Source organism: Staurois parvus, unplaced genomic scaffold, assembly GCF_062004578.1.
Source record: "Staurois parvus isolate SC_StPar_1 unplaced genomic scaffold, SC_StPar_1.0 ptg001570l, whole genome shotgun sequence".
Classification (NCBI taxonomy): domain Eukaryota; kingdom Metazoa; phylum Chordata; class Amphibia; order Anura; family Ranidae; genus Staurois; species Staurois parvus.
The window spans coordinates 1,265,001-1,286,062 of NW_028319366.1; the positions used below are offsets into that span (position 1 = coordinate 1,265,001).

Below are 21,062 nucleotides of genomic sequence, written 5' to 3' on the forward strand. Positions count from 1 at the left end.
ATCCGGATGCATCTGAAAACACATGGCAAAGCATGAGACACGGCAAGCAATAAAGCAAGGGTTTCTAAATGGATGTACCGCAGACAAGTAAACCTGGGGCAATTCAAAGATCACAGGGTTATCATTTATTTTATTTATTTCAGGTACTTATATAGCGCCATCAATTTACGCCGAACTTTACATATATATTGTACATTCACATCAGTCCCTAACCCTCAAGGGGTGTACAATCTAAGGTCCCTAACTCACATTCATACATACACATACTAGGGACAATTTAGACAGGAGCCAATTAACCTACCAGCATGTCTTTGGAGTGTGGGAGGAAACCAGAGCTCCCGGAGGAAACCCACGCAGGCACAGGGAGAACATGCAAACTCCAGGCAGGTGGTGCCGTGGTTGGGATTCTAACCAACGGCCCGAGTACTGCCAGGCGGAAGTGCTAACTATTTAGCCACTGTGTTGCCCCACCCATTATGAGACAATCATGAGTGGAGGTTACCATTAATGAAATGTGTTTAGTAGATCCAGCTAAAAGGTGAATTCCAGGTAATACATAGTTACATTGGTTCACATTGGCCCAATGTAAGTTTGCATATGCCGTACCTGTGGGATCCCTCACCTGTGGGATCCCTCTAAAAGCTGGTAATCACTGTAGTAGACACAGCTACAGCACCGCTACTCCAGTGATCTCCACTAGCTTCCGGGTCCTGTGCTGAGCAGCTGCCCTGCTACTTTCTGAACATAGGTGGTCAACTACTGGGCACCTGTGCCATTCCGAAAACTCTTTGCATTTATTTAACGAATGTAAAACATTCTCTGATTGGATGAGGTGGAGTGTGATATCACGTTCCCACTTCTTTAACTGGTCCAATCAGAGAATGCTCAAAGCATTCTCCAAATTGTGGCTGTGCCCAGCAGCTGACCACCTGTGTTCTTAATTAAGCTGGGCATCCGCTCAGCATGGGACCCATAAGCTAGCGGAGATCACTGGAGTAGAAGTGCCTGCTACACGGATTTCCATCTTCTAGAGCAGTGGTGGCTGGATGCAACCCTTTACTTGCCTTTTTCTGGCCCTTAGAGCACTATTCTTCTCACTGATACAAGGCACTATTCCTCCCATTGACACTGATCATTGGGCACAGTTCCTCCCACTGACACCAATAATGGGGCGAAGTTCCTCCCACTGACACCAGTAATGGGGCGAAGTTCCTCCCACTGACACCAGTAATGGGGCGAAGTTCCTCCCACTGACACCAGTAATGGGGCGAAGTTCCTCCCACTGACACCAGTAATGGGGCGAAGTTCCTCCCACTGACACCAGTAATGGGGCGAAGTTCCTCCCACTGACACCAGTAATGGGGCGAAGTTCCTCCCACTGACACCAGTAATGGGGCGAAGTTCCTCCCACTGACACCAGTAATGGGGCGAAGTTCCTCCCACTGACACCAGTAATGGGGCGAAGTTCCTCCCACTGACACCAGTAATGGGGCACAGTTCCTTCCCCTGACACCGACGATGGGGCACAGTTCCTTCCCCTGACACCGACGATGGGGCACAGTTCCTTCCCCGGACACCGACGATGGGGCACAGTTCCTTCCCCGGACACCGACGATGGGGCACTGTTCCTTCCCCGGACACCGACGATGGGGCACTGTTCCTTCCCCGGACACCGACGATGGGGCACAGTTCCTTCCCCGGACACCGACGATGGGGCACAGTTCCTTCCCCGGACACCGACGATGGGGCACAGTTCCTTCCCCGGACACCGACGATGGGGCACTGTTCCTTCCAATAATGCCAATGTTGGGACATTTTGGTCCTATTGACTGTGGAGCTTTTCTTCTCACATTGGTCACAGTCTGGCCCCCTCAAAGTCTGAAGGACAGTAAACTGGCCCCCTTTTTTTTTTTTTTTTGAATGTTTGGCAACCCCTGTTCTAGAGGAGGATCCCACAAGTATGGCATATGTACAGTTATAATGATCCATTCAGAACCAATGTAACTATGTATTGATAGCCACGCCTGGAGTTCTTCTTTAAGAAGTTGTAATGATATGTGAATCTTGACTCGGGCATACTTGGTCCCACCCATTTTGAGATGCCTTATTGGTGAAAAGGCAGCTCATGGGACAAAAAAACCAACCAAGAGGTCTTCTGGAAAGGTAGGAGAGGGCATTGCTTTGACAGAAAAAAGTAGACCTGTGCATGTATCTTCAACGTGGGCTAGATATGTGGTTTGGGTTTTGTCATTGCTTGCTCACTCCCAGTCACCCAGTAAAACCATTTAAATAGGTAACTTCATTATTTTGGAGCCATATTACGCCAACTGACAACTTCCCAGGGGTGGACTGACAACTCATGGGGCCCCGGGCAATAGGGGATCATGGGGCCCCTGTGTCCTTGCCCAAACTCAAAAAAGCCTATGAAAAAGGTACCAGGGGCATCTCATGGGGCCCCTACTGACCCCGGGCCCTCGGGCAGTGCCCGAGTTTCCAAATGGTCAGTCCTCCCCTCCATTAACCATGACCTTTTTGGCCACAGAGGCACTCTCATTGGACAGAAGGATCCGGTTGATGGGGAATTTAACCCAGAAGTAAAGTCCGGTCCCTGGTCACAAAGAGACTAGTTTTAAGAGATGTACAGAGGCGTCTGGATAACAAAAGTTACTATCAGCCAACTTGTTTGTTCTTCCCCTGACAGGTTCACTTTAAGGCCGAGTTCACACTGATGCGGTACGGAATTTGCAGCGTTTTCTGTGCGATTCAGAATCGCACCCCGTTCATGTGAACCTCTGCGGGTGTGTATTAAGTTAACACCCCGAAATCGGTCCGCAAAACGCAGTGCGATGTGCAGAATCGGATGAATACCCATGCGATCCGATTCTAGTGCGGACCCAAAAAAGGGTCCTGCGCCTTTTTGGTGCAGTGCGATTGGAACCATGCTAAATGTAAGGCTCCAATTGTACCGCACACAAATCACTTGTGATTTGCACAGGAATGCGATGTGCAGGGGCGGATTGACCATTTGGAAATTTGGGTCAGTAGGGGGCCCCATGAGATGCCCCTGGTACCTTTTGCATAGGCTTTTTTGAGTTTGGGCAAGGACACAGGGGCCCCATGATCCCCTATTGCCCGGGGGCCCCATGAGTTGTCAGCCCACCCCTGCTTAGAAATGTAATAGCAACAAACCAGGATGGAATGATGCCATCTCAGAGTTTTTCAGCTAGGCTTCAGGAGGAACGCAAATGGCTTACACCTATAGAAAGGGCATCATGTCCCTTAAGTCAAAACTGCACAGTTTTGCTTGGGCAAGGACACAGGGGCGCCATGATCCCCTATTACCCAGGGGCCCCATGAGTTGTCATTCCGCCCCTGGCAGTGCGGTTCCTGTGCGAATCACATGCGATGTACCGCACCGCATTACTGTGAACCCAGCCTAATGGTAATCTGCTGCAAAAATAAACACCTGTGTTAGAAACCTCTGCTTCAAGCTGCAACCCTCCTAGGCTATAGCCTGGACCTGGGCCAAGTCATCGCTTGCAGTGATGCTAACTAGAATTTGCTTCGTGACTCTGAAACAAAACGGCATCTGCAATCTTAGAAGTCCCTTTCCAGCCATAGCTTTCCAATGCTGCGTTCTGTCAAATTTTGAAACCTTTTGCGTGGGGGGGGGCATGAAAGCTGACTCATCTGCAGCTAGGTGAAATGTGATCCGCCTCAACAGCCCAAACAAGCTTGTGGAGTCTGCCGTAGCCGACTGTGTGCAGCTTGCGCACAAGGATCGTGCTGGTATGGGCGTCCAATCTGTCAGTCTGGCATTCTTTGACGGGACTTGCGCTCGCATGCCTTGGACAAAGCGTGTCTTTGTAGTACAGCTTATTCACTCATCACATGACCTTCCTCGTAATGAATGGCAAATAAGGATGCAAAGTTGCCATAATAGGATGACTGATGTTTCTAGATGTACGACTCATAGAGGTTTTTTTCGTTTTTTATCCCCAGATCTCTTAAACGGACACAAAGCTGAAAACGACTTATTGAGCATTTAGCTGTGTTGTAGGGGCTTGTACTCTGAACTTGTTTACCCACTTCAAGTCCGGACACTTTTACCCCCTTTCCTGTCCAGGCCAATTAACTTTCAGCGCTATCACACTTTGAATGACAATTGCGCGGTCATGCAGCACTGGACCCATATACATTTTTTAGCATTTTTTTGAGACAGATAAAACTTTATTTTGGTGGTATTTATTCACCGCTGGGATTTTTATTTTTTTGCTATATAAATGAAAAAGTCCAAACATTTTGAAAAAAAGTGTCTTATAAAATTTTGCAAATGAATAATCTTTGTTCATAAATCTTGGCCAAAATGTATTGTTATCTTTTCAGCCAAAAACAAAATAGCCCAAATTAGTTTAGAAGCAAAAATTATAATTTTTCAAAATTTTTTTTTTTACATTTTTTTATTTTAGTTTTTTTATATTTGTTTTTTTTACATACTGTCACCCTAGCAGTACAATATCACCATAGTGACACCCTACTACTTGTGGGGGGTGATGAAGATTTTTTTTTTTTTTTAACACAATGATTGCTTTTACACCCATAAAGGCTGTAAAAGCAATCATTTCTCCTTCTCTCTCGCTGCATTCTTGCAGCCATTGAGCAATACTGTGAGAGCGGTGATTGTTCACAGCTTGTCACATGGTACAAGGCTGTTGTAAATAGCCTTGTACCATGTGATCTCTGTGATCATTCACACGTAGTAAGCAATGATGTCATAAGTGATATCTTGCTTACTACTCTTCATGTGATCCCTAATTGGCCAATCAGTGACCACATGATCGGGACCTCACACAAAGGTCCCGTACAACGATCAGGAGGACGCTGCGGGCACCGGATTGCGGTGCTGCGAACTCCCAGGGAGCGTGCACAAGCAGGGGGCGGGGAGGCCATTTATAAATGGCCAATCTCAAAACAATAGAGTGCAGCGCTTAAAAAGATGAAAAGTCAATAAGGTGATAGTGTAGTATCCACAATGGTATACTGTAGATATACGGATTCCCACGGCCTCCACTCTGTCAGAATAACAGAAATGCGCACTCACCGGAAACGCATGGGTTATGCGCATGTGTGATCATGCATCACAGGCAATGGGTACATCAGAAGCCAGGCAGCCAGGCATCTCCCTCACGGTGGGTCATCACAGACTCCTAAGACAGGTCCAGGGGGTCCCCTTAAGGTCAGCCAGGTGCTTCAGGAAAAAACCTCCTCTCAGGATGGCAAAGTGCTTTCTCTATGGGAGTGAAAGCTCCAGACAGGAGCCCCAGGAAACAGATGCCCAAAATAGTGTAGTATGTCCAAAAAACGAATGTTTATTTATAAAAACAGCAGGGCAGTATGCATGTAGTACATCATATAAAAGACAAATACAGCAGTACTGACCCCAGTAATGATGGCCGCTGGGCCTCCTCGTGGCTCCGGCGGTGGAATGACGTCACGCTCTGCACAGTTCCTCCTTAGGCCTTTCGTGCTAAAGGCACATCATCAGAGGGGAGACTGTACAGGAGCGTGACCGACGCCAGTGTCAGAAATAGGGGAATCGGCACATGCGCAGTGAGCCGCGGCCATTTTTCCGGAGAAAGCAAGCACTGCGCATGCGCGAGCATGGCAGCGCCATTTTGCCGTGGATCCGAGATCTACCACAGAGTAAGGAGGAGACAGAGAAGTCTCAATACACAGAACCCCAGTACCGGTTACTGACTATGCCACATTTGTGTTTGAGGCATTATGGTTGCCTAAAGTGTTCCAGCTGCTGACATTTATGAGAGCGCTTACTATATATCTTTTATGTTTATAAATGGCCACCCGCCCCTGCACTGCTCCTGTCCAGCCGTTTATATACATGGGCTGGACGGGAAGTGGTTAAAATGACAGTCTGCTTGATTCATCATTGTTCTGTTTTCAAGTACATTTCTAGCAGATTTAAAGAAGTCTCACTTCCGTTTGATAAACGGGTTCTGTTCCTTTAGTGGACAAAGTACATGTTGTACTGTTTCCCATCTTCCTAAGTGCTGTCTAAGGCTAGCTGTAAGGTCGGTCAGGTACGGCGCCTCCCTCCAAGACCGTCTGACAACGCAGCTAGCAAGGAGATGACGGCTTTGACAGACATCAGTTTTTTCTATCTCCAAGCATTTGTCCGAGGTTAATGCCCCACAAGGAATGGGGAGGGGATTTGACAGCTAAAATGTTCCAGGAAAGTGATTGGAGATAAAGAAAAGTGCCTTATGTCAAAACAGCTGTCTCCTTGTTAGCTGCGTTGTTTGGCTGCCATGGAGGGAGGAAGGGCTCCCTGTCCGGCCTCACAGCTAGCCTCAGACAGCTATTAATTAAGGTTTTATAATGCAATGGTATTTAAAGCGGAGCTCCACCCAAAATGGGAAGTTCCGTTTTCAGGACTGCTCCCCCGCTCCCGAATATGGATTGGCACCTTTGGGAGAGCGAGTACCCAAATTTGACAGGTACCCACTTCTGGTCCGATCACCTAGGTGATCGGAAGCGGAAGGTGTCCGCCCTCCCTGTAGTCTTTTGGGACACGTGACAGGTCCCAGAAGACTCCAGGACCATTCATGAAGCACAGCGCTACTCGTGCATGCGCAGTGGGTACCCGGTTGTGAAGCCGCAAGCTACCACTGCCGGGTGCCCACACTGAAGATGCCGGCCTCCTGGAATCCAGCCGATGAAACGAGCTGCGGGGGAAACACCGCGGGACTGAGGGACAGGTAAGTGGCTGTTTTTTAAGTCAGCAGCTACAGTTTTTGTAGATGCTGACTTTTATTTTTTCAATGGTGAGTGGAGCTCCGCTTTAAGAAGAGTCTAAAGAGGGGGGAGGGTTGGGCATGGTGGAGGGAGAGTGAAGAGGGGAACCTCCATAGACTCTCAAGGTGGTACCAGGGTGCTAAAAGGCAAAATGATCAAAATCCTAATTAGAGTATGCATACATTTTTAATGCAAGTTTGGAAGTAGTTGAGCCATGGTCACTGTATTGAGAGAAATTTATTATGGATATTGTTAATATTTTAGTAAATTTTGATAATTGTACTTTGTATCCAACTTTGAACTTAGAGGAAGTTGAAAGAGGAAGATTTCCAAGCCCAAGCAATGGTTTTAATTCGTAGCGATGTTGGATGTACCCGTTAGTCAAAAAGTTGGATATAAACATTTTGATTGTGGTCTGTGTTCCTTTTTGGGAGATTTCTCCTAACTTCTGGTCCTAGCGATTGTATCAAGACTGGAAGTGATGAGAAATCTTCCCAATAAAGACACTCTAGTGAATGTCGAACCGTTGGTACTAACTGTTTTTTACTGTGTCCAAAGGAGCTGAAGATTGATTTCTTGCTTGTGTGTACTGTGAGGATATAAATCCAGGGTCACTGAACCCCCATTTAAATTTGTACTTTGCCATAAAGTAACCGTTTTTGCTATTTCCTTTATAGGCCACCTGCCGGCTGCGGGAGAGAGGATGCGATGGCTGCTTGGCGGGGTTAGAGGTCCAACAGCTCTTCTGTTCTCAGAGCCTGGCCATTCCAGAGCATCACCTCAAGGAACTGAACATGAAGATTGACAGTACCTTACAGGTCAGACCTCATAATCACTAACATGGTGTTGTCTGATTGACTGTTACATGTGCCAAAGGGAGATAGATGATAAATCTTGCAATACTATTACCAACCCACATTCACTCCGTTCCCTCCATTATCTGCAGTTGTCTAATATGAAAGCTGATTATGAATGCCTCAAAAATCAATTAAAAGTCTCAGTCACATGAGTGCTCCAGTTTCCTCCTTCCTCTTTGGAGATGATGGGCAGGGAGAAGAACAGCAATGATTGGTGCACTTTATAAGGGTTTACATGTCCCACAAAGCATTGCACCCTTAGTAATGAGGGGTGTACACATACCATGGTTCTCTATTGTTCAGTGAAGGACACAGCCCAGAAGAGAATCTTGACCATAGGGTTATAGTGCCACCTCCAGGAGTAGGATGCAAGGCAGGGGAAAAAAATATAAAATATAGTACTGCCTAGGAATAGCCCATACTAGTTGCCAAACCACCCATTTACTATAGGAAGCTCAGGTTCTGAGTAAGGAACCTAGATCCCTCCTGGGACTCGTATTTCCTCTGCTTTTAGTAGGGTTACCTTCTTTTTTTTTTTTGTTTTTTAATTTATTTTAATCTTTTCAATCAGCAGCCAAGCTGGACCACAGGTTGGATAATATAGATCCTAGTAGGCACCCCCTGCTCTGCCAACGAGCGCATGCAGGATCAGCTACAACAGCCTGCACTTGCTGCAAGTGGGGCAGCAAGTGCGTAATTTCATGGGGGACACATATGTTCAAACTTTGATGTCTCAGTATCCCCCAGCCAACAGCCCCCCATGTCAATGGGAGGAGGACTGTCCTGGGAGAGGTACCCGACCTCTATTAAGATGGTAAGTACGAGGGGCATTCAAATCAAACTGGGACTTTTGAGTTTATATAACAAAAGAACAAATTTCAAGTAGAAACTGCATTTATTTTTCAATATACTCCCCTGCTACATTTATACACCGGCATAGAAAGATTTGTCGGTATGCTGGAACCATCCTAGGACAACCTTCTTCAATTCTTCATCATGCAGGGGCGGACTGACCATTTGGGAATTCGGGCACTGCCCAAGGGCCTGGGGTCAGGGGGCCCCATGAGATGCCCCTGGTACCTTTCATAGCCTTTTTTGGGTGGTGTTGGAGTGTGGATGAGGACACAGGCGCCCCATGATCCCCTATTGCCCAGGGGCCCCATGAGTTGTCAGTCCGCCCCTGTCATCATGTTCGTCGTTCCCACAGAAAGATTTGTCTCTTGTACAATTTCATGACAGGTATGTGTCAATTATACAGGATTGACCACTATGGCCGGGATAGTCACTGACGAACGTACGGCCATCTTTGAAATGTTTACACCATTCAAATGTCTTACTGCGACCGAGCATCTTACCACCGTACTGTGCTTGAAGTCTTCTGTAGATATCTATGGGTTTTACGCCTTCATTCACAAGAAACTTCATCACCACATGCTGTTCCATGCACGCACAAACACTTTTATCTGCCATCTTGACTAACGGTCTCTGGACTGGCCCGCGTCATGTGCACCGCAGTAATAGGACACACATCTGCGTGTAGTACCACCACGCTAGCATCCCTTTTTATACCTGTAAAATTAAAAGTCCAGGTTTGACTGGAATGCCTCTCATATGTTCTGTAATTGCTAAGAATGTACTTAGCCTGAGAAAAGAAAACTAATACAACCACCTCATCTAAGGACTGGTAATCTTCAGTATATTACATTCATGTACTTGGATGTAGATACACTTAAATCAATGAACCTTATTAAACAAGTTCTGCATATTTTTATTTTAAAAGCTCTTCTCACGTAATTCTTCTGTTCTAGGCGTACAAAATAGCGCTGGAAAGTTTGGGTCACTGTGAATATGCAATGAAGGCCGGGTTCCACCTCAATCCCAAGGCTATTGAAGACTGCCTGAAGGTAAAGCTGCTGATTTTTATAAAATGATAGACCATTAAAGATGAACTTGAGGCAGATGTAAAAGTCACCAGTTAAGGCAGCTCTGCAGTAGGTTTACTGCTCTTATTATATACACACTAATGACATTTTTAAATAAAACCTTTCCGTTTTCATTACATACCTTTTTATGTTAGACTCAGTGATGTCATTGTTGGCTCTCTGTGCTTCTTTATGCATTGCAGGAAGATCATGGCTGGTGGGTGGAGCTAGCAGGGTGCTGTAATATTTTTAAGACCAACCTAAGTACTTCCTGATGCAAAGCAGCAGGCTTCTCTTTGGAGGAGTTATGCAAATGTCAAAATGCCTTAACCTTTTTTACTGCCAGAGCCGTTTCTGCTTTTTTTTGCACACGTGTTTAAAAAATCATTTTAGGCCTGAAGATTACACAAAACCCCCAAAACATATTTTTTGAAAGCAGGCACCCTACAGCACAGGTGTCAAACACAAGGCTCGCGGGCCGAATCCAGGCCATTTCATGTGACACTTGCACTTCTCTTGCAGGTACTCCCTTGTCTCTACCCCACATTTTCTCACGTCAAGAATCCCACACCCTCCCTAACATCACTGTGCACCTCCTTTGGGGGCAGAGCTGGAAAGCATAAAGTGCGGGGTCTAGAGGTGCAGACAGAATAGAAATCTTCTGCCAAATCCTGCACCTCTTAGTGCAGCTGCAGCACCTACTCATCTCTGCCTCCCCTGGTCTCAGCATTCAGCAGACACTGATAACTGACTGCATTCCTCCTCTGGTCCTCCTCCAGACCCTGTACTTTCTGCTTTCCAGCTCTGCCCTCAATGAAGGTGCACGGTGATGTTAGGGAGGGTACAGCATTCTTGACATCTGATGTTATGGGGGGTGGGGTGCTCTGGAGATCTAGTCTTATAGATACAACCGGCTCTAGGGCAACCATAATGCTGATACAGCCCACGATGAAATGGAGATTGACACCCCTGATCTAGAGAATAAAGTTGTGGTAGTTCCAATTTTTTTACATCACAAAATATTACCGTGTAGGTCTAGGAAATGCAAAATTTTAGTTAAAAACACGAAAGAGATCATCATGGAGAGGGTCCATGATGATCTGGGCTCAGAGGGTGAGGGGTGAGTGATGCTGGCCATCAGACTTGAGGACATCTAGCAGCGGAAGAAAGTACTGTGGAGGAAATCCTTTATTTGGTCTTTGTGGGCAAAACACCACTTCCATCAAATCTGTCATTCTTTGTCTGACGTCATCTACGAACCTCTACAGTTGCAAGCACAAGTTGGCCATTTTTAATTGGTCAGAGTAGAAACTTTACTGCTTAGCGAGCTTTCAGCTGAATGCTGTTTAAGTACAGCATTGCCAGAAGTCGGATTCTTTCCAAGCGAACCTACTTACAGGAGCCCTGTTTTTTTTTTTCTTACTGGTTCTATAGAACCCCCTCCCCACCCCACTAATCTCTTTCAGATGCTCGAGGTGAAAAAGAGGTCAATGTATGGTACAGTCAGTCAGGGATCTTCATAATCCGCTCTTGGCTACAGGCTTTAAGGATACGACCTCAAGGTGATAATATTGTCCCTATAGAATGGTTAATTGGCTTCCTTCTCTTTTTTTTTTTTTTTTTTTCTCCATCAGGGCTGCTGTAGCGATGCAGAGGCACAACAAGCAGGAAGGAGGCAGACTCCACCGCAGCCAATCCAGTGTGAGCTCCCAACCATGCCAGTTCAGATTGGCTCCCACTTCCTGAAGGGAACCTCATTTAATGAGTCCGCCGCTGATAACCTGAAGCTGAAAACGGTATTTTCTCCACTTTCTTTGTTATTTTTCTAATATTGGGTTCATGAAGACAGTCATACAAAACACCATACCTAGGGGTTGATTTACTTTTTTTTTTTTTTTTGTCAAAGCCTAATTGAACAAGCTGACGTTAGAAGCTGATTGGCCACCATGCACAGCTGCACCAGATTTTGCGCTCTCCGGTTTTAGTAAACCCCATAGTCTGTGCAATACTTCTTGAGTTGCTTAGAAAATATACATAGACATTAGTGACCTCACCATGCCTCTTGGTAGAGCTTGGGTGCTTGAAATCACATTAGAATGCACTTTTACAATGGGCTAGAGTGCATTCTTGCAGTATTTTGAGCTTCCATGTCATGTTATCACCTGCACTTCCTGGAAGAGTTGGGGGCTGAGGTGAGTTTTTTTTTTTTTTCCTTATGTTTTTGGGACATTGCTTTTTAAAGCCATTTGTATTGAGCAGACCTTTCCTTTAAAGTGTACCTTAAAGGCAAAGGAAAAGTACAGCCAAAGCTTGTTTGGCTGTAATTCTCCTGCAGATCACATGAGTTCTGCACTCCTGTAACTCGCTTTCAGCCAACAGCGGACTAAAGTCTGCTGTTGGCTGATGTCATCCAGCCGGTTGACCATATGGTCAGGATCCACCCAGGAGCCTGGAGCAGCACCTGGCTCAGCCTCTCAGCGAGCCTCTGAGAGGTCTGTGCCAGCCGCTCCCTCCCCCTCCATAGCCTAGCTCTCCAGTGAGCGCTGGAGGGACAGAGCAGAGAGCTGGAGACTGATCGTTCCGGCTCTCTGCTCAGAGCGTCGGAGAGAACTGAGCGATCAGCGATGTCTGCTCAATTTTCAACCTTATAACCAGCGGGGGACAGATACAGAATCATTGCTGCATCCACCTACGTAAGTATAATTAAAAAAAAAAAAAAAAAAAAATACATTCTCATACTTTTGATTATGAATCTAAGACCTCTCTAATATCCTTCTTTATTTCAGCATACAATGCTGCAGCTGATAAAGGAAGCCGATGGACATAATGGGATGACTGACAGAGATGAAACGGCAGTGACAGAAATTCTCAATCAAGTGTGTCCTTCCACATGGCGGGGGGCGTGTAAAACTGCAGTGCAGTTGCTGTTCGGCCAGGCTGGTCTGGTAAGTCAGTGAGGAGCAGGAAGTTATCTGTCCTGGAATGTTCCTTGACATTGGGCTTAAAAGAGATCTCTAGAAAAATAAAAAGGAACAGACCACTGGAGAACAAGATCTGAGTGGGGCAAGGAAGAGCATTAACTATGCAAACTTCACAGTATAAGAAGTGTATTAAATTGGGTACCTGCAAAATGCTTGAGGACTAGATGGTGCTCCCCTTCCAGTATGAATGATGCTCTAAATTATTCAATCCAAATCCCCCAATCTTAGGGGATCAGAGGTACATCCCCTGGAGGTGTGTCAGCACATCAGCTTGGGCTGACAATACTGTACTTGTCATTACATGAGCAATATTCTGTACTACACTAGAGTGCACCCAGTGCAAGAAAAGGAATGACCCATGATATCACCAGACTGCCAAGAAGACCGCTGGATTAAATGTAAGTATTTGATCCTTTATAAAAAAAGATCCAGGAAGGGAGGGGGTGGATTGGTTAGTAAAGGTGGAGATAAGCTTTAAAGACATTTTGTAATGGAACCGGACCCCAGACCGCACTTGGGTATATTCCGTTATACCGCAGCTTCCCTGTCCGAACACAAATCCATGGACCACACCCTGGAAATCCCTCAGGAAATAGACAGCACCAAACTCTTCTTAAAACAGGAAGTCAACCTCTTTATTTTACACACACACAACAAGTTATATACACAGGGCGGGGAAACACAACCAGGAACAGGAAACACATTATCAGCCCACCCCATCAGTGGGGAGGGCTACAGGAAACACATCATCACCCCTCCCCATCCAACCAAGACACAGAACAATGGGGCAGCACATGGCAAAAGGACAATAGACAGCCATGTGGCCGAGAACAAAGGACGACACACCAATACACAATAGACATTCACATACACACCCTGTACCCTAACGGGCACAGGGTCACTTAAACATAAGAATTTGGGAAGATGATACAGAGGTCCCCCCACCCCCAAAAGACACTCCCGTCACACATTTAGTCAGAAATGGCCATTTGTAGGAATCCAGATCTCCACAATTTTAGTATTTGAGCCCTAAATCTCCAGGATTGGTAAGTGAGCTCTTATTTACTTGTGGTAGGGGAGTGCAGCTCCATATATCCCATTTGCTATTTGAAGGTCACAGGATCCTTTTTAGTGCATTTTGCTGCTGTACGATTTTCAAGCGCTCGCTGATTTTTCATACATACGCTTTCTTATTTACTTGTATTTTCTCCCTGTCATAGCAGAAATTCCAGCTCATTGGCTGTGAGGCCCCCACAGAGATTGACCTTTTGCTTGAGCTCAGGGCTAATATCTTTTATTTTCATCACTAAGCCCAGGTGGATGACATGATGGTCTTACAGCCTGATACTTAAAGTGTTACTAAACCCACAACAGTAAAATCAGTCTTTATATGCAGTGAAACATGCTTGTTATACTCACTGTGGAAGCTAAGATGTTAATCCTCTGCATTGTGGAAAAAGACTTTTTGATCCTGGCTTCTTTGATCCTCCCCTTCTTCCAGTGCCCCCTCTTATCTCCTGATAAGACATATCGTGTGGGGTCACTCTGCACATGCTCAGTTTAGTGTCTATTGCTATAGAGGGTTTTTTGTTTTTGGGAAGAGTACATGTGATCAGCACAGGGCAAATCAGCACTGTCCAGACAGAGGTAAGGGGTTCTGCATCTTCCTAGAGCAGAAAGAAAACTCCTCCTACAAGCTTTAACTAGGGCTCAGCTGGACACTAATAGAAGTCACAAGACTGCTATATACTGCTGATGAGAAAAGATATTTAGCAGTTTATATTTACTAAAATAATTGAATTTCCATGTTGTGTGTACTGTGGGAGACCAGATATAGTGAATGCAGGGTCCGGGGAGACCGGATATAGTGAATGCAGGGTCCGGGGAGACCAGATATAGTGAATGCAGGGTCCGGGGAGACCGGATATAGTGAATGCAGGGTCCGGGGAGACCGGATATAGTGAATGCAGGGTCCGGGGAGACCGGATATAGTGAATGCAGGGTCCGGGGAGAGCGGATATAGTGAATGCAGGGTCCGGGGAGAGCGGATATAGTGAATGCAGGGTCCGGGGAGAGCGGATATAGTGAATGCAGGGTCCGGGGAGAGCGGATATAGTGAATGCAGGGTCCGGGGAGAGCGGATATAGTGAATGCAGGGTCCGGGGAGAGCGGATATAGTGAATGCAGGGTCCGGGGAGAGCGGATATAGTGAATGCAGGGTCCGGGGAGAGCGGATATAGTGAATGCAGGGTCCGGGGAGAGCGGATATAGTGAATGCAGGGTCCGGGGAGAGCGGATATAGTGAATGCAGGGTCCGGGGAGAGCGGATATAGTGAATGCAGGGTCCGGGGAGAGCGGATATAGTGAATGCAGGGTCCGGGGAGAGCGGATATAGTGAATGCAGGGTCCGGGGAGAGCGGATATAGTGAATGCAGGGTCCGGGGAGAGCGGATATAGTGAATGCAGGGTCCGGGGAGAGCGGATATAGTGAATGCAGGGTCCGGGGAGAGCGGATATAGTGAATGCAGGGTCCGGGGAGAGCGGATATAGTGAATGCAGGGTCCGGGGAGAGCGGATATAGTGAATGCAGGGTCCGGGGAGAGCGGATATAGTGAATGCAGGGTCCGGGGAGAGCGGATATAGTGAATGCAGGGTCCGGGGAGAGCGGATATAGTGAATGCAGGGTCCGGGGAGAGCGGATATAGTGAATGCAGGGTCCGGGGAGAGCGGATATAGTGAATGCAGGGTCCGGGGAGAGCGGATATAGTGAATGCAGGGTCCGGGGAGAGCGGATATAGTGAATGCAGGGTCCGGGGAGAGCGGATATAGTGAATGCAGGGTCCGGGGAGAGCGGATATAGTGAATGCAGGGTCCGGGGAGAGCGGATATAGTGAAGGCAGGGTCCGGGGAGAGCGGATATAGTGAAGGCAGGGTCCGGGGAGAGCGGATATAGTGAAGGCAGGGTCCGGGGAGAGCGGATATAGTGAAGGCAGGGTCCGGGGAGAGCGGATATAGTGAAGGCAGGGTCCGGGGAGAGCGGATATAGTGAAGGCAGGGTCCGGGGAGAGCGGATATAGTGAAGGCAGGGTCCGGGGAGACCGGATATAGTGCAGGCAGCGTCCGGGGTTTAGTAACACTTTAACACCAATGCTTCTCTTCTAACAGGGGGAGAATACAATAAAACAAAAAACATACTGGGTAAACCCTCATTATTTAACAATTTAAGCATGAACAGTCATAAAACGGATTACTATGGGTGACTGGTTCTCTTTAAGATAATGTATCCTCTGTTCTAACATTTTAAAATATCAGAAGGGACTTTGATTACCACAGCTATGAGAACCATCCTCGCTCAGCGGTATCTCTCTGGCAGTGCTAGGTGACACAATCACTGTCTGTCACAGCCCATAATATGTTTGTCACACCCGGTGCAGCGAGTTGTCACTTGCTCTCTTCATCCCACACATCCCTATTGAGTAAGGACCTTGTTTACTCCTGGTGAAAGGATGAGACAGCAATCTGTCCTGTTGACTTGCCTTGTTATCAAGGTATAAAGCGGGGGCACACTGGCAGTGTAGAGTTATGATCTCATAGCACTTTGTGTACTGGTGATAGAGCAGTCATTCCCTTGTGATAAGATGAAAGGAAACACCTGTCACACCGAGGATGGAAGCCTTTCCCTCATCTCCTGGTAGGGCGACTGTGAGAAAGAGAGAGATGTTTTTGCAACAGGCCGTGCAGTTGTCTCTCTGAGTTTTGAGGTTTGAATGACTTTTAAAGCCCATTTGTTGTCTTTGGCTTTTATCAGATTAGGCAGCGTAAGGAAGAATAATTAACTCTTTAATAGTTTTGCTTTTATTTTGTCATTTAGTAGCACTCCTGTTTTACACCAAACTCCCCCTACCCCAGCCCCTACCCCAGCAACTTGCTGGAGATGAAGACTTTTTGCATTTTGTATGAGAGCTGCGGTCTGCCAACCTCTTGCACGAAAACCCTCATGCTGCCTGATGACTCTATAAGGGGGATTTTGGATTGGATTGGATAGACCGCTGCTTTTACACAGACTACAGCAGTCCACATTGTCTTTGTGCTGCTAGGAAAAGCTTGCAGATACCCTGCAGCCTGGTAATTACTGTAAATGTCTTGAGCGATGTTGTACATTCCGTACAAAACTATGGCCTTTAAAAATAGTAATGCTGATAAATCAGAGCGGTTATTTAACTTCCGCCAACCTTGATATGTTGTAGGCCTGATATCAGCAGGATAATTCCCTTTTGCACAGCCCAACATTGCCTCCACCTCCAAAACACAATACTTTAGGTTTAAGCAACACCTCCATCACCCAGAAAAAATCTTAGGTGCGGTTTCTTGCAAAAAGAAGTCTATGTCTCCTGTTTTTGCTCCATTCAAGTCCTGCAGCTTCCCTCGGACAGAAGTGTCAGGTGCTTGTATTCACCGGTGCACGCTGAAGAGTGATACGAAAGTGTTTTTTTTTTCTCTTTCAATAGATTTGTTTTATTTTCAATTTTAATAAAATACAAACACCTCCCCAAAATGCACGGGAGGAAAACAAAAAAGTGCAGTATGTCTGTCCATGAAGACATTCCAGTGTGACCAACATAAGTAAGGGTACAGTAGTAACTTTCTGACAGTACATAAAGGCCCATCATGGGATGGTATGTCAACAATCAATTCAATAACGGTAAATAAAGAGAATACAGAATGAGAGCAGGGAAAAGAAAATAGAAAAGTGGGAGTAGGACGAGAGAGAGAAGGGGAAAGGGGGGGAGAAGAAAAGAGAAAGTGGAGGCATGCCCCCCCCCCCCCCCCCCCAATCCCTTTGTGTTTTTTTTTTCCTCTTAATGACAAACATGTCATACTTGCGTGCTGTGTGCGCTGGTTTTGCACAGAGCAGCCCCAATCATCCTCTTCTCAGGTCCCCTGCTGGCACTTCTGGCTCCTCCTCCCTGATCACTGCCCCCATAGCAAGCTGTTTGCTATGGGTGTGCTGGTGAATGCTTGTCTCCAAGCCCCAATCTCTGTGTCTATAAAACACAGCCAATGGCTCCCGCTGCTGTGTCTCAGCCAATGAGGAGGGGGAGACTCAGGAAAGCCGAGCCTCCTGTACACATCATCGGGCTTAGGTGAGTATACGGGGAGGCTGCTGCACACAGAACGTTTTTTACCTTCATGCATACATTGCATGAAGGTAAAAAACCTTACGCCTTTACAACCACCTTAACCTCCCTGGCGGTGTTCCCGAATGTAGCTCGGGGTAAAGTTTCAGTACCAAAAGCGGTAACCCCGAGCTACACTCAGGCTTACCATGCAGCGCTGCTCCGGCATCTGTTCTTCACTTACCTTGTCCTGCACTCCCGCGATGTCCCTCCTGCAGTGTCCCCGACAATGTAATCCGGCCGATGCCGGCATCTGTCATCTGGGTTCCGTTCCCTGGGACGTACGGGGGACGGAACTGGCGGGAAATTTGAAAATGACAAAAAGTGACATTCACTAAATTCACTAAAATCACATAGTATAACATTCCTGTATCAAACCATTTCACATACATTGTGTCCCGAGTGCTTTGTCCGGCGCCCTGTCTGCATTTTTACAATTCTTTCTGCCTGGAAACTGAGAAACGTCCATGGCGTCCAAAAAGCGTCCCGTTAGGTCAAAAGCGGTTTTAGACCGGCTAGAGAACAGTGATAGTAAATCAGAACCACTTGCAGAATTGAATGATAATGATTCGTGGGGGAAATTCATCATCAGACACTGAAAATGATTCTGCGGCTGAGCTCAGCGATGTGCGAACTTGGCGCTATATTTCACATTTCAGTGTTTTTGGATTGATTATATTATTGAATTAAATTTATTATTATATTATTTTTATGATTATTTATTAAATTATAATTTATGATTTCGTGTTTCAAATTTTAACATACCCGGGATGTTTACTAGACTCTTGTTCGGACAAATTTCAGTGAGTTATTCCTAAAAATTACAGCCTACAATAAAAAAAATACATATTTCCATGCAAAAAAGTGTACCGCTTTGAGCACAGAAATATGGACATAATCAGACCGATAGGGAGGTTAAGGTAGGAGGCATGGGCTGCTTGAGAGTTAAGTATTGCAGGAACCTGCTGATAAGATATTTTTGGGCAACAACAAAGTTGCTTTAACAGTGTCAGACAAACTGTTTCTGATCATCTTCCTTTTTTTTTTTCCCCTAAATCTGTCACCTAGGTGGTCGTTGACACAGCACAGATTGAGAATAAGGAAGCGTATGCACCACAAATCAGTCTGGAAGGGTCAAGGGTTATTGTGCAAGTTCCATCTACCTGGTAAGTACCTGGAAAGTTTAATCAGAAATCCTTTGGTCTTTGACGCAGTGGTGGTGTCTGCAGTAGTTCAGCTATCAGTATGGCTACTCCTTATGGAAATGTCTTTGGCAGTGACCCAGAAAGAAGAAGGATTCCTTGCTTTTTTATGGTTCAGTTGGGTATTGGTCCAAAGATTGGTTGTTGCAAAGCCTGTGATGAAGGAGGTTGAGCTCCTTCATGGACTGTAGCACTATGGAATGCAACAGTCTTTGTATAGTATGCATGTCTTTTTTGTTATGTTTTTTTTTGTTTTGTTTTTTTTGCACCCCAGCAGAGCCAACATATATGGTTCAATGTATGATCCACATGCTGTATGGTAATAATATGTCATTTCTTTTGCATATACAGGTGTCTGAAGGAGGACCCAGCGACCATGTCTCTCTTACAGAGAAGCCTGGACCCAGAGAAAACCCTGGGACTGGTGGATGTTCTGTACACCGCAGTCTTTGATATCACTCGGTGGAAGGAGGGACGGTATGTATTCCTGTATGTGACAGGGACTGTGTGTCCTTACTGACATGAAGCTCAGAGAATGACCATAGCTCTCTAGATGCGGGATTATGGAAAGGTTTTGAAGCAGGTAAAGGTCTGCTTTAACATCCCATTACGGCAGCTGCACCAGAATAAGCTGGAGTCATACTAATGGGGGGAGGGGTGTTCCATGTACATCAAGAATTGCCAAATGCTCCACTTTTAATAATCGCACGCGCAATGAGTAATACTTCAGTTGTCTTCTAAGGCTTTGCTTTCTTACTGATCCAGTGATACTAATGATGTATTTGTGTTGGTTGCAGCGAGCAAGCTTTGCCAATCATCCAGATTCAGCTACAGCGGGACACCTCCGACTTTGGAAACCAGATTGACCTCCCGCATGGGAATTGCAGCAAGTCATCTGGAGGCCTGCAAAAGACTTTTTCAAAACTGACTTCAAGGTTCACTAAGAAAGTCTCCTGCGGTGGTTCTGGCCACAGCGGGAGCTATTCTGTCCCCCAGACCCCCTCCAAACACGTCTTAACCACTAGCAACTCCGAAGAGAAGGTGAAACTCCCCAATCACACGGATTCCAAGTTACAGAGCATGCTGACCATTGGCAGCTTCTCCAGGTCCATGGACACTCCCCACTCCACCCAGAACACAAACAGCCAGCTGGTCAACGGATTCCTTGTGGAGCGCAGAGAGGACTTGTTCAAAGGAGAAGAACAAAAGGATGAGAAAGGAATGAACTTGCCCTCTGACCAGGAAATGCAGGACGTCATCGATTTCCTCTCTGGTTTTAACATGGGAAAGTCACAGCAGACTTCCCCTGTGGTCAAGAGGAGAAACTCCACCACCGCATCTGTTGTGTCTGAGCAAAAACAAGGAACTGTAAAACCACCGGCACAACCAGCTATCCACCCTCCTGTTCACCCTCCTCAGCAGCAGCAGCAGCAAACCCAACCTCAGCAGCAGCAGGGACTGCTACAACAGCCACCGCCACTGCAGCTGTCACAGAAACAACAATTGCAGTATTATCCGCACTTGTTCCAACCAATCGGGCCGCAGCAGCAGCAACAGTCTCACATCCACCAGGAAAATGGCTGAACAGCTCCAACCAACCATCCTCACAAGCGGTGGGGAGCCGGCCTGTCTCCTATTGGTCAGATGAACCAGTGGAGCAGCCAGGGGGTCTCTGATCTCAGTTCAGACTTGTACAGCATGGGACTGGTCAGCAGTTTCATGGACAACATGATGTCTGAGATGCTGGGACAAAAATCGCAAGGACCTCGAAATAACACCTGGCCAAACCGGGACCAGAGCGAAGGGGTGTTCGGGATATTGGGAGATATGCTGCCTTTTGATCCAGCAGGTAATGAGCCATTTTCATTCCACTTTGCTGTCCAATTCCCTGCAGTGCATAGAAGTGAATGAATTGTGACATTTTATTAAAGTTAAAAAAATGTAAGTAGTGCCCTGCATTGTAATTGTCTATTTTTTATTATGTGGAAGGTTTCTTTAAGGGATGTGATATGCAGATTAAGGGTCACACCTTTTATCTACCTATGAAAAAAATACAATGAACAAATACACTTTTATTTTGTACTTACTGAAGCAGTGAGACTGTCTGCAA

The 21,062-nt window shown here is 46.3% G+C and overlaps 1 protein-coding gene across 1 annotated transcript in view; it reads left to right on the plus strand.

Moving 5' to 3' along the window:
- Positions 1–20,863, plus strand: part of GARRE1 (granule associated Rac and RHOG effector 1) — a 142,681-nt gene extending 121,818 nt beyond the window's left edge. Inside the window, 9 exon segments of the mRNA XM_089662858.1 lie at positions 7,491–7,631; positions 9,479–9,574; positions 11,227–11,388; positions 12,379–12,537; positions 18,819–18,916; positions 19,304–19,429; positions 19,750–20,513; positions 20,516–20,574; positions 20,576–20,863. Coding sequence (XP_089518984.1) covers positions 7,491–7,631; positions 9,479–9,574; positions 11,227–11,388; positions 12,379–12,537; positions 18,819–18,916; positions 19,304–19,429; positions 19,750–20,513; positions 20,516–20,574; positions 20,576–20,863 — 1,893 coding nt within the window.
- Positions 20,864–21,062: the final 199 nt, after the last annotated feature.